The 14,646-nt window shown below is 41.6% G+C and overlaps 1 protein-coding gene across 1 annotated transcript in view; it reads right to left on the bottom strand.

Annotated features, from left to right (window-relative positions):
* The window catches only part of tgfbr2b (transforming growth factor beta receptor 2b), a 38,448-nt gene that overhangs the window by 13,688 nt on the left and 10,114 nt on the right, over positions 1-14,646 (bottom strand). Inside the window, exons 4-7 of the mRNA XM_062422749.1 lie at positions 1,683-1,981; positions 1,345-1,593; positions 1,128-1,241; positions 449-586 (exon numbers count right to left, since the gene is read on the bottom strand). Coding sequence (XP_062278733.1) covers positions 449-586; positions 1,128-1,241; positions 1,345-1,593; positions 1,683-1,981 — 800 coding nt within the window. The remainder of the gene's footprint in view (positions 1-448; positions 587-1,127; positions 1,242-1,344; positions 1,594-1,682; positions 1,982-14,646) is intronic.

Below are 14,646 nucleotides of genomic sequence, written 5' to 3'. Positions count from 1 at the left end.
TTAACCCAAAGACAACAGGAGGATTAACTCTATTATCCCATGAATATTATATTAATAAATGTGTCTATCTATGCATTTGCTTCTATATTTCTATGTGTGTGTTGTTGTTGTTGTTGTTGTTGTGTGCTTGTAAGTATGTGTGTTTCGATTTTTTAGGTGGAGCGCCAACCTGCACTGACATTTTTACAACAGCTGCACACACGCCCTTGGAATCCGGTTGTCAGTTGCCAGGTTGTGGTAACAGATAAGTTGATGTATGCAGTGTGTGTGGATTGTGTAAGCGTAGATTGTGTTTCATAACTTGGCAACTTGGGACAAACACACAAAACTTGTGGATCCGTGCCTATGACGATTATTCATAATAACATTTGAAGGCAAAATTGGAGTGGTGGGAGGTCTGGTCCCACTACACATATTCCTAACAGTAGTTCCAAACTTGTCATCTGACCTGTCCACTGTTGGCGAGGTCATCCACGGACAGGGTGCTGTCCAGACGGAGTCCCAGCCCAAAGTCACACAGGCAACAGGACAGGTCGTTCTTCACCAGGATGTTGGAGCTCTTCAGGTCTCGGTGGACTATTGGGACCTTCAGGCACAATCAAAGTAAAGGCGTCAAAAGTGCTAACTCATTTTAACTTTCAAAATAAAAAACAAAAAACATGGTAGACATGAAAATTTAAAGTGCACACAAATAGCAAATACACACATTTTATGTTAAGTAACTGGCCTGGAATTTGCTGTGGATAATTAGCATGTGTTTTGGTGACCCCACTTGACCCTTCTTTTAGCACCACTGTCAGTCAAGTTCTGCCAGTGCAGAGGGAAAATGAAACTCTAAAGGGCGGGTTCCCACGTCAAGCATCTGTCAAGCAGCCAAGAAATTCAGACAAATACTAACCGCCGCAGAAAATAACTTTAATTGCTTCCAAGAGCCTGACAGGAGAGAGTGTGGATGTATGAGTGGGTGTGTTACAAGCTCAACTCAAATCTGACAGATGTGGGTTTTTTTTCCATTTTCTGTCTTATAATCAGTTTCGTCTTATGTTTGGGTCGATTCAGCGTATAAATCAATGATATATCGCTCAATGACAGGCATAGAGAGCAAACAGACGTTCACACGGTCCTACCTTCGGGCGTCCACAGGGGAGGCGGTCACTGTGGAGGTGGGCGACACCTCGGGCCAGAGAGCTGCCCAGCACCTGCAGTTCCTCCCAGCTGATCACATTCCTTGTCAGGTGCTCCTGGAGGGAAAAGGGATGATGGGATTGGGAGTATTTTGAATTTGGAGAACCTTTCCTACAGTCAAAATTTACAATTTACAACATAATAGTCAGTGTTACTAACTTGTAGGTTTCCTCTGGGGTGGAAGGCGGTGATGAGCCAGTACTGTTTCTCCACCTTCCTCTCCTCAGCTGTCAGGAAGTGGAGGATGTTCTCATGTCGGAGGTCTGTATTAGAGAAGATGTCCTTCTCGTTCTTCCATGAGGCGTACTCCTCATAGGGGAAGATCTTCGCAGCCACCGTTTCAAATTGATCTGATGTGGTCTGCTTCAGCTTCGCCTTGTATACCTGGGCAAAACGACCTTTTCCCACCTGGGAAAGAATCAAACGTTTTTTGTTAGGATAGCTGAGAGTAGAATAGCTCGACATAACAACTCGAAAACACTACTATGTCTTTGTACCAGTAGATCCAGCTCTATAGGCAGCGGCTCAGTGTTGTGGTTCAGATTGTTGGCGTGCGTCGAGCTGCTGTCTGACCGGTCGTCATCCATCATGATGGCGCAGGCGTCGCTGCAGTCCAATCCACCGCCTTTTGACTTGCGCTTCTTGATGCTGCTCTCCCATTCTTGGTTGAGCATGCGCCTCCGATGGGCTCGGTACCAGTAGAACATGCCCACGACCACGAACAACACCAGCAGGAGTGGCAGCAGTGTCACTAGGATCACAGACACCAATGGATCGTCCAGAGTTGGATCCACAACTGGAAAAGAAGGAAAGAAGAAGAGATAAGTAAAAATGTGGCAAGAATACCAAAAGGCTCAAATGGTAGGGGTTAGGGTTAGATAATACTAGATTGTTAATTCAGAATAAAATGGATTAACACATGTACAAACATGAGGTAGTGAAGGGTAAATTCAACACACCATTCATGATATGCCAGAATTATATTTAATTACTAGTAAGAAATAAAATTTCCACCATGCAAGAGCTGAAGTACTTGTGAGTTCTTGGTGACATTAAGACTCACTTTGAACTAAATGTTAAATGTCAGCTCTAAACATGTTTATAATGTAGCATGGGATTTTTGTTGTGAAAACTGCAAGCATGAGTCATAATGCTTTTTTCTCATGCCCGTTGTTTCACCTAGATACATGAATGTGTGCGTATGCAGGATTTCCCCTGCAGATCTAAAGTTAAGGTAGGCTGACATAGCGAGTTCTATAACCACTAACATAGGGGCCAAGTGCTGCTGACGAACCAAAGTAGTGGTCATTTTGGGAATATCAGTAGGCTGTTAATGCAATCTAAGCAAAGTGGATGCCTTGATGTAAAAGCCAGTAAAGAGAAGAGATTACGGCTTTACTGTGAAGCAGCTGCAGGACAAGTCAGACTAGTTAGAAGTTGAACTTGGTCTAAATCTATATTTGAGCATTTTCTACGATTTTGTTATTTTGGTAAATTGGTTTAGTGATTACTTTAGGCAAAGGGCTACAGTTGCTTACAGAACTGGGCTAACCTGAACAGCCAACACAGGAGCTCTGTATAAGGCGCCGTGAGAAAACCATGAACAATTGATGTAACCACACCTCCAGAGCCCAACATACCCATTCAAAACTAAATTACCTCTACCTGTACATGCTTGCAACTCTTTTGTAGTTCAATACTAACTGTACAATATTTACTGACATTAAATTCAATATTTGATGCAAGCTGATATTCTCTTGAAGTAATATGCTTCAGACTATCTTTTACAGTCTAAATGTAATCTTAATGGTAAAATTATGAAGAGGAAAATACTACTTAAATATAAATTAACTTCTGCAAGTAAAATTAACATTGTCAGCTATAAAATTATAATAACAACCAAAATTATACAATCAGCTGCACATTTTGAACTTAATATACTACCAGTTCTTATTACTGAAAATGATTCAATCAATTTTTCTTTTTTTCACAACAATAATAATAAAAAGAAATTCCCACAGACCCCCTTCAGTTATATTATGTGACATGTAATTTAACACAATGCTGCTCACCTCCTCCTTGAGTTGTCAGTAGGGCTGTATTATCATGCGTGGGCAGGGCTGCTGGTCCTGGCACCAGGAGCAAGGACAACTGAGTTAGTATGAGTTAGTATGTTAGTATGAGTTAGTATGAATAGCTGCCAAAAAGATATTAGCAGTAACTAATGACAGGGGAGCAAAAGTAACATAAACCTGTTTCACTGTGGACTGAGTTTAACTAACAGGTTCATTTCCACCACCCATGGACTTTGGGGGGCTAAGGATAAATCTGATACATGTGACACATATTGCAACGATTCTGTTTATAATCTTTAAAATTTCAGTCCTTCTTGTTTGGCAAAAACTGTGGTTACCATCAAAACAGGAAGTGTGGTTTAATATAACCTTGCTGAGAAATTGTGACTGTGAGTTCTGTGGCTGCTGCTCCTTGTTTCATTATTCCCTGAAATATTTAAAATCTAAAACAATGCTTTGTAGATGTATTTTGATGAACAATCAGCATAAGGACTAAACTCAACGCCAAATATATAGCGTTTCCTAGGTGGGTGTAAATATATAATAATAATAACAACAATGTATTTTATGTAAAGTCGCCTTTCAAAGCAAGGATACCTTACAAGACACACATGAAAACAACAACATTGCATCAGACATCATGAAAGGCACTTTACACATAACTTCCTTAAGGTCAAAGATCTTTTTTTTTTGCTTGCTCCAGTAGTTCACCATCCATACTGGGCATAGTTGGCAGTGTTGTTTTGGTTAGCTTAGCCATTAGGCTGAAATGTGTTATGTTGATGGATTACATAGTGAGCTGTACTGATTCCTGTAAAGCCCTCGTACACGTGAAGGCGATTTGATTCCAGCCCAGTTGTGGTGAGACCCTGCCATTAACAGCAAAAACTACTATACAGAAATGTAATCACTGAATTTAAAGTCAATATAATTGAATGTCTAGCGCAGAAAAAATCCTAAATTATAAGGATTGTAACTATAAATCACTGAAATTATTTTAAAACAAGTTGTAAAGGCTGCAAACTACAAGTTACTAAAGAAGAATAAACATTGCCTGGATTCCATTTTTGCCTTGACAGTCCCTATTTTATCCAGTGCTCGTAAACATTTCTAAGGTTACCTCCCACACACACAAAAAGAAGCAACAGCCCACTATTTCCACATATGAGTAACTGAAAGAGAAGGTAGTGATGTAAAGATAGGTCTTCGTAGGACACACGGCCTAATTTGTGTGCTTTGGGTGCTGCATGCAGCAGCAGCTCATTGCAATTTCCTCCCACTACCCATACAGTATCAGTCCAACACAAGCGAGGCCACCACAGTAAGGTCATTCTTGAATGCCATGCTATGAAAAAAATATGCTATTCCCCACTTCACAGAGAGCTGTAAATCTTGACCTTTTCAATGTAACAATGAGTATAAAATACACGACATATGGGTCTGTATATTAAAGTTTGTGATCTCAGTAGGGAGCTGACTCAGTACTCAGTCAATAGGCCTACAGTGGACACTGCCAACAGTGTGAGCAGCTTTTACAGCTTCATGAGCTATAGCATTAACTACCTCCTCTGACGCTGACTGCCAGCCTGGACAGACCGGCAGCCAACCCTCAGAACTCCAGTGGCAGTGAGAAAACAGTCGAGAGCCTGTCTGCCTCGGCTTGGCCTGGCCCGGCCTGGTCTGCTCTGGCTGGGCACCTTTTCAAAGAGTGTCTCACTGAGTCTCTCAGGGGAACACTATACCCTCCTAAGCAAAGCTGCCACATTGGCAGGATACAGGAGCTCGGACCAAGAACTGACCATTGAAGAAGTCTCACCACTCTGTATCTTTTATGAATCAGTACTTCAGGATTTTCCATGTACATGACTCTGTAGAGCGATAGAGCAAAATCGTGTGAAACATCTGTAACGGCTTCAACTGACACCCATGCTGCAACCTGTAATTGTCCAAACAGAGCTTAACAGCCATAATAAAGCACAGCCTGTCTATTTCTCCACATATTAATGTGCACAGTGCTGTAATAGGAGCAATACTCAGCGATACATTTGACTTCTAGAAGGAACAGAACATTCCATTCGACTCATCAGCTCTGTGAACATTCGCCGAACAATACTGGACAATGCTGGACAATGATAACATGACTATGAGTCAGTCATCAGGATAGAGAAATGTACAACTCACCACTTTGGAAACTTCCCTCCTGCCGACTTTGCTACTTGGCCGGACGAGGTTTTCAAATGTAAACATTGGAGTAAGCAATGTAAATATGGAGGAATGAGAGGAGGATAAACACCATCTACGATAGCAACCACAGAGGACAGCAAGACCATCTCATCCATCTCAACATCAGAGGAAGCACAGGGGAAAACATGGAGGGTTTAAACACCAGCTACGGTCACAGCCTCATGGATCCACTCTACTAAGCATCCTGCTAGCTAATGTACAGGCGTGGGATAAAAAACTGGATGATCTCCAAGCTCACATGAGTTTCTAACAGCATATCAGGATCTCTAATGTCCTGTGTTTCACCGAATACTAACTTCACCACAAGGGGAATAAACATTGGATCACTGTTACATGCCATTAAAACATGGTTATAGAGCAGAATCACTACCTATGTTCTAGAAGATTGACCATGCAGCAATCTTGCTGAGGTAAACACACTACAATGCACGTCAGTGATGCCAGAGGTAAGGAAATTGTCGGGCCAGTCAGAGGCCGCCTTACAGTCTGTATTACATGATGCAGACTGAAGCAAATTCCAGGACATCACAGTTAATACCACAGATGACAAACAGATTCACTATGTCTGTGGTGGATTTCATTTGTAAAAGAAAATAAGTACTCTACGCTACATTTAGATCATTGCACAGCCAGCCACCAGGGATTACCAGAACCATCCAGGATGCAATTAAACACAAGCACTGCAGCCTACAACTATGCGCTGCACTCTGGAAACCTTAACACAAAGCAGCAGCTTACAATGTAAATACGGGAGTAAAGGAGGCAAAAAGGGGACTGTGGGAAGAAAGTGGAACTACAATTCCAGGCGGGCAATCCCAGAAGCATGTAGGAAGGTCTAAGGATTATGTCAAGTGCTGATGTTTCTCTAGCAAGCATTTTGAGACCGTCGGCAGCCAGCCAGCAAAAACAGCTCAAGCAGAGGTTAATGCATGGGCAGGTACAACTTTCATACCTATCACCCTTTCTGAGCATGACGCCAGAAAGGCTTTCAAATGTTTAAACACCAAGAAAGCAGCACTACAAAATGGTACCAGTGGTCAGGTCCTCGAACTATGTGCTGACCAACTAGTGCTGGTGTTCGCAATGATATTCGAGCTGTCCCTGGATCAGTCTGTCATACCCACATGCTTAAAGGAGTCCACCATCATTCCTGTGCCCAGGAAAACAGGACCAGCTTGCCTGAATGTCTGCTGCCCAGTGGCACTCATCCCTGCAGTGATGAAGTGCTTTGAATGGCCAGTCAAGGGACTAAATCTGCCCCTCACTACCCAGCACACTGGACTCACTACAGTTTGCCTACCATCCCAACCAATCAACAGAAGAGGGTACAGCACACATTCTCCTCACCACCCTACTTCACCTGGATGAGAAAAGTAACTATGTGAGGATAGCTGTGCTTTGACTGCAGTTCAGCATTCAAGACCATAGTTCCCTCCAGGCTCATCACAAAGCTCAAGGATCTGAGATTAAACACTTCACCGTACATGTGGATTATTGACTCCCTGACAGGCAGACACTAAGGGGTTTAGGTAACACTGGAGTTTGCTGACAACACAGCTTTAAATACCTAGGTGTCCACATCACTGCATCGCTGCATACCAGCTCAGTGGTAAGAAAGGTGAGGCGGGGACTGTTTCACCACAGACGCTTAAGGAAATTCCAGGTATCTTCTCAAACACTGAGGAATTTCTAATCCTGCACCACTGACAGGGTCCTCGTTGGGAAAATCACTGCCTGGTACAGAAACAGCATGGAGAAGGACTGCAAAGCCCTGCAAAGAGTGGTTCATTTGGCTGAACATATAGCAGGTTGTGCTCTACCCTGCCCCCCGCCAGCAACAGTTGTCATGTTAGCCAGCAAAATCAAGGGTTGCAGGTTAGATATGAAGCCTTCATTTGTCTAATGTACCTTTGTCTGGAATCAGAGACTCATAATTTAAAAAATGACTGTGTTTGATGGTAAATCTCCTGCCAGCATCACTTAAAAGTGGATGTACCCTGTGAGAATGGACAGCTTTTTAGGTGCAGAAACAATAAACAGGCAATAGCATCATGAAGAAGCAAAGTCTGCCCTACTGTGTGAAATAAACACACACGTTCTCAAACCTTGGTTATAATGTTTGCCGTAATAGATGCAGCTATTTTGAACTGCTGTGCCTAAACCAACAACTGACATAAACTTATACAGCCTCGTTAACTGTTAAGTACGTCTGATTTACATGCTTTAAACTCTTCTTTTCTATGAAGATGTATTGCCTTTGAATACATCATCTCTTTATGAATTTACTTTGGGCAAAGCGGCGGACGCAATAAATCAAAAAAACTGAACACAAACACATGCACAGAGTTTTGCACACACTTGAGACAACTTCAAAAGTCTGCAAGTGAAGTGGGTTGCGAAATAAGACTGCCAGACAGTCAGACACTACTTCTCAAATTCCATGTGTCTGTACATGTGTGTATGCTTTAAGGGTTTTAAGATTGCTTAGAGGTTTTTGAGGTTTCACGTTTATTTCCTTGCTGTCTTTCTACAGTGATTAGAGTGTGTGTATGAGAGCTAGAAACTCAGCCAATCAGGCAGTGCCAAGACAAACTGGTAATAGGACTCATGTTACTGCTTTCCAATCAGGATGCCAGAGTGTTCTCATGCACTGTTCAATGGGGTTTGACACATCATTTGGACTAATAGAGCAATCCTCGCCTTCGGTTTGCAGTTACACACATCATCAGTATGTAGAAGTGTGTGTTTCAGGATGTATACGCTAGGATTTTGAATCCTGCGACCACTAAATCTATGACTCACGCTCTTAATGCTCTAACCAGTTGCTAATTACTTGGATCCTCACAGTGTTTTGTGAATAACAAAGTTGTGAGTTGGATATTAAAGAGGAACTTTTTCCCCTCGGAAAATGACAGAGCCAGACATGATTTCATGTTCGAAACAGGTGATGGATGAAGAGATGGAATCCATTATAAACAGCGAGGAGGTTGGAATCACTTCCAACAGGCCTACACTGCACCGGTTTGTCTGTCGCGCAAGTCAAAGACTTTTAATAAGGGTTTTTACTATCATTACTCATGTTGACTGGAGCAAACATTTCCATTCAAAGGTAATGGTAACATCCTGATGTGCTATTTTGTGAACTGTCCTTGGTCACATCATGGGGAAAAGGCTATTTGTATTTTATTTATGTTAGATTTTTGTTTCTTACAGTTAATGTGCTGTGAAGTCTCCTGACATCTTTCAAAACATAATGAAAGTCTGTTTGGCACTTTACTGCTGCACACCTGGGGTCAAACAACCATAACAGTGATATGGAGATAACAGCTACCAGGTGAAGGATGATATCATGTCTAGTGCACGATAGCTTTATGATCATGTCTTAAAAATAGTTGCTATTTGCTGATAAGAACCACAACAGAAAGATAACTGACTTTGTGGCACTCTGATCTCCCCATATCCTTAATGACGTGCATATAAGTGAATGAGTAGAGGCTCAGAGGTTCCACGTCAGTATAAGAAAACTACAAAGTACACATATTTCACTCAATTTTGCACATATGCTCTGAGATCTGCTGAGTATCTCATTGTTGTGGTTTCCATGCCTGCGCACTTTGTTTTCAAGCAGCAGCAGCAGTAGCAACAGCAGCTGTTTTCAGTGAAAAAGCCGCTGATAAACCCACTGCACACACTATGAGTCCAGCACCGAACAGCAGACAGACAAAGTGAGCGACTAGCTGTCATTTAGCAGCTAAAGAGCCAGATGTTTTTTCTCAGGGGTTGATGCACTGTTATAAAAGGTGACTGAATCCTTATTAAATCATTTGTGTGAAGTCATTAACCTTACTGGCATGGCTGATTTTTATATATTTTAAATAAAGATGAAAATTTACTTCATAAGATGCTTTTTTTTTTTTTTTTTTTTTTTTAAATAGAACAGTTTCTGCTTAATTTTGTAGCTCTGTTTAATATTTGCTGTTGGATATTCTCCAGTTTATCTCCACACAGTGTTTCTTGGGGTAATGTTTGCAATATGTATGGGTTTTACTACAGCATAGAAACCTCACACTGAAGAAGTTTAACATCAATAAAGTTTGTTTACCATCTTTCTCTGTGGAGTTTTTACCCTCCTAAATGCATATAAATAACCTGCCTTTATCCAGGCTGGTATCATATTATGGCGGAGCGTGGAGGAATCCAGCCGCAGGGAGGCTGCTAGCCCTGACTAAAACTGAATATCGGAGTCACTATTTACTTGTTATGGTAACGGCACTGCCTTTACGACCCAGACTACTTCATTAACATGGCTCATATCTCTCCGGCTCTCTCCGTCTTTCCATCACTGCGTCTCTCATCTACTTCCTCATCTCATCTCTTTGTCCTGGACACCGTGCTGTTGTTTTGCCCTCCTTTTTATGCATCTTCAAGTTGGCCCGCCTGACTCATTTCTCTATAAAGCGGTCTGCTGTGTGACTGAATGACTGATGTACTCTCTGACGGCAAGCCAAGATTCCACAGTTAAGGAGGAACTGTAAAAATAAGAAAAAAAAGCAGCTTTTTGGAACATGCACAGACATTTTTTTCCCTCTATATCCATATCTGTCTCCTTTGCCTCTTCCTCTTTGCAGGCTGCACACAAGAGGTGGCACAAATTTCTTATTTTTATCTCTTGTTCTTCTTCTTTTTTAATCATCAAAATAGAAAGACCCCTTTGGCATCAAAAAATCCCCACTTCTTCATGTCATGAGGAAGATTTCATTCATCGTAACAGTTGCCAAAATAACCCATGAAATAACTTGGAGGAGATCAGGCGACATCTGTGCGAAAAAAACACCAGACAGTACAAGTGATGGAATCCGCGTTAGAAATGAATTACCTACATCTCATTCCTCACATACCGTTCCTCCGAGCATGTAAGACCGACTTTCACGAGAGCACAGCCGTAAATACAGCACTAAAACAAACAGCATGTTACTATGACAAGGCAGCATTTACTATCAATGCCTCTCTTCCCACTAAAACGAGTTCACAAGCTCCAAAACACATGTGGAACTGACACTGCCTGAGAGGCGACATGAGCCTGCCCCAAATCATCTTTACAGCTTCTTAATTGGAAACAACTGCTGTGTCACTAATGTGGTTAGATCTGCCAATGTGTCAAATGAGATTTTGTCCATTCTGTTTTCACTTTACTTTTCTAAAATCTTGCTGTTCATATTAGAATTCAGAATCAATAACAAACTAGAAGGCTCATACACACCTCCACTAAAGACACACAATCAACAAAAAGACTGCACGTGGATCCAGATTTGCTGTAACTTTTCAAGTTACAGTTGTGGCATTCCCCACACTGCTTGCTGAAAGACAGATTTGCCTCAAATAGAAAAAGAATGCACCATGAACATCTCCATAAATGCTGTGTGGAGGGGTGTAATGGCTTGTCCTCAGCTTTGAAAAACAATCTTTTTTTTTGGCCAAATTAGGACTCCAAAGCAATTCACCATGTAATGTGTCATTTTCAGTAGTGGTGTTGTGTGTGTTAAAGCACACAAGTAACCTAACAAGTATAACATAATAGTGAAATCTCAGACCCAAGACAGTCAATTATTCAATAACATGATGCTGTGTGTTACATTGGTACTGCACGATTGTTAAGCAGGGTAACAGAAATGTACAGAGCTTAAAGGACAGTTTCACAGTTTTTCAAATCTGTCTTAAAACAGCAGTCAGGAGCTTAAATGAACATTGAAACCTGTTTTTCTTGCTGTAACCATCCCTCCTCTTCATACTGACCATTAGAATATCCCTTCATAATGCACTTAACATGTAAGTGACGGAGGACAAAATCCACAAAAATGTATTTAAAAGTTGATCTGAAGCTGATATGAAGCTTCACTCGTCCAAATGAGTTAAATCAAGTCTTCTATGTTTCAACGTTACAGTGTTTTTAGTGCTAACATTCCTCTTTTTGTTACTAGACTTCCACCACAGCTCAACAGGGAAACACTAAGAGTGAATTTGATGCTAAAAAGACTGTAAATGTGTCAGATATCACTTGATATGACTAACTCGGACTGCTGAAGCTGAATAGAAGCTGATCATCTACTGTTAAATGACTGTGTGGACACACTGTGGATTTTGTCCTCCATCACTTCCATTGAAAGCACATAAGAAGGAGATCTTTTAATAATCAGTATGAACAGGAGGAGTGAATACAGCATGTCCATATGGACACCTCACTGCTGGTTTAGGACATGACTTGAAAATTTTTTGAACTTATTCTTTTAAAAAATAGCTTTTTTCAATAGCTACATCTCTAAACTGGACACAACTGTGCATCCAGCGTTGAGCTGATTTGATAAACAGCGGCTCCAATGTTATCACCTCGCTGACACAGTGACAACACAGCCCATGTTTCCCCCCCGTCTGATTATCTAACAGGCTTTCACTCGGCTGTCCATCAAACCACAACAAGCCCTGTTTGTGTCTGCCGCTGTGGGATCACAATGTTCACCGCCTCAAGAGTGACATTTGCTGCACATGTTTGGATGGACAAACACACACACACACACACACACACACACACACACACACACACACACACACACACACACACACACACACACACACACACACACACACACACCAGAACCCGCAAGTGTGACTCCCAAGCAACAAACCACATGCAAAAACACTATTACTGGGAACGTCATAAGAATGTAATGCAGGGGAAGAACAATGCAAGGCATTTGTGGAGGAATAACCCATGGCACTGGTCCAATAAACAAACAGGGACTTCCTGCTGCATGTGTCCTCAATGGGAGGAAGGAACCACAACCCTTACCCTTAGGCCAGAGTGTGTGTGTGTGTGTGTGTGTGTGTGTGTGTGTGTGTGTGTGTGTGTGTGTGTGTGTGTGTGTGTGTGTGTGTGTGTGTTCCAGTAAGAGATACAGACAGACAAACACAAAGATGGATTATAATTTAAACAGACTAAAGTACACAGCCTTAATAGAGCTACTGAGATTGCCAAATTCAGTATGAAGTGCTGTGTTGTTGTTTGTTTTTTTGTTCCCGGACTTTCTTGTGACAGTACATCTGTTTTTTTGGAGTGTTTTTTTTTTCTTAGGCCAGCGTTGTCTTGTCGACCCCTGTATGGAATCAATAACAGGAAGATCAGCGTGCAGTGTCAGAGATGTCAGAATTCCAGCAAACTGTGTGCACGGAACAGCCTATTGAACCTCACTACCAGTGCGATTCATGCCTATGCATATTTCAATCACAGCTAATTTACTGCCCTCATCCCTATTTCAATAATCGTAGCATGTAAATTCTTTAAAATGTGTCACAAAGAGGATCATTTGGTAGCTGCGTTCATTATCATGACACTGAAACATCACCACAAGCAAGTGAGGCAAGTGAGGATCAAAAGATGCCAATTATAAAGGGCGGTGCAGAGAGCGAGGGTGCCACTTTTGATGTGTCAGTTTTATAGCTAATGTGTGCAGTTTGCTCGTGTAGTGAGTAATGAAGGGTGTATGTGGTGAATATGTACTTGTTATTTGTATATATTAAGAGATGATGGTTCACTAAAATGACAAGACACAGACTTTCTCAGTTACCGCTAATGGTATCTACTGTACAGTATCATACAGGAAGGTGTGGTTTTATGTTGTGTTATGGCTGTGAGACTTCTGCCTCAACCCCAACACGATGCAGTTAAGAAGAATTTGATGTGTGGCGCTCACAGCGTGGATAAATGACACTGTAGGTGAAAGTCCCCTGGTCGCTTTGAATGCAGAAAGTACAAACACTCAAAAACAGGACCGGCTCTTTTCTCAGCCTCCAAGGAAACCACACCACATTGTACAAACAGCAACGATGGAGGTAAGAAAACCCCTCATCTCCTGCATGGCCCCTAAACCAGACCACCAACCCTACTTAACCTTTGACCCCTTCAAGAACCGCATTTCACACAACAGTGTGTGGTGATAGCATAACTTGGATAAATATTTTTTTAAGAATTACAACATTTATAAAATTGAAAAGCTGCATGTCCTTGTTTCTCAGGATAATCCATAGGCTCTAGGGCTGGGTATCAGCACTCAATATCTTCAAGGTATCGACCGAATCGATACCAAGTAGTATCGAAACCTTTCCCGCTAATCGATACCTGCAATCGATCCTTTTTGCACCCAGAGCTAGAAAATATGACTATTTATATGGATTTGCTCACAGCCATTCAACGCAAGCGTTCTCTGATTTAATGCAACGTGATTGGTCCACTGCCACAGCAGCTACAACCCGTCTGTGGTGGTGAAGTCGCGGTGAATTTGAATTAGCGTGCTTAGCAGTTCAGCAGCCAAGATGCCACCTAAACTACTAAGTACTCAGTTGGTATCGGTATCACTTTAATGGTATTGTCATTTTTTTAACGATACACAGCACTAATAGGGTTTATTCTTTTAGCAGTATTTCCAATAAAAAGTTGTTTGCAGTGAGATCTGTGGATTATTTAGAGTTATATGAAGTAATATGACTTAATGTTTTCACTGCTGTGATCACCACAAATGAAATTCACCACTCACCTTCATTGTATTTGGGTGGCACCAGGCATTATCAAACAATCACAAACCTATCTAATCTAAAAACTAGTTGACATTAGATTGACCTCAGATTTAGATCACTGGTTGCTTTTTTATCAGGCCCCAGGGGTGGTGGCAGTAACCTTGGAGACAGATATCTCAAAACCCTGATAATAAAATCTAACTTTTGCATAGCTTGATACCACTAGATAAAAGTGACAAAACATGCCTTTTGTTTGAAATGCAGTTCAGTCAGTGAATGTTGATCTCTCAGCGATGTTGTCCAACCGTAGGCGTTAAAATGGCCACCCTTCAACCTCCCGTGTTATTTACAGAAGATACAGTATGTGCGACACATAAACATTACAGTTTAATCAGTGGGCTGAGGGGAAAAAAGGAGGAATGTAATCTGCTTTAATTATACTGTAACACAGAAAAGAGAATAAATTACCTAACCCAAAGAACAACCCACTGAGTCTACCTCACTGTCATTCACTACTGAGGTGTTCTGTATCTGCGGGGCCTGTTCACCATGTGCTGGAGATGTTTCTGATTTGAGT

This window comes from Scomber scombrus, chromosome 7, assembly GCF_963691925.1.
Source record: "Scomber scombrus chromosome 7, fScoSco1.1, whole genome shotgun sequence".
Classification (NCBI taxonomy): Eukaryota; Metazoa; Chordata; class Actinopteri; order Scombriformes; family Scombridae; genus Scomber; species Scomber scombrus.
The sequence above is the reverse complement of the archived record's forward strand: the minus strand, read 5'-3'. Positions and strand labels throughout refer to the sequence as shown.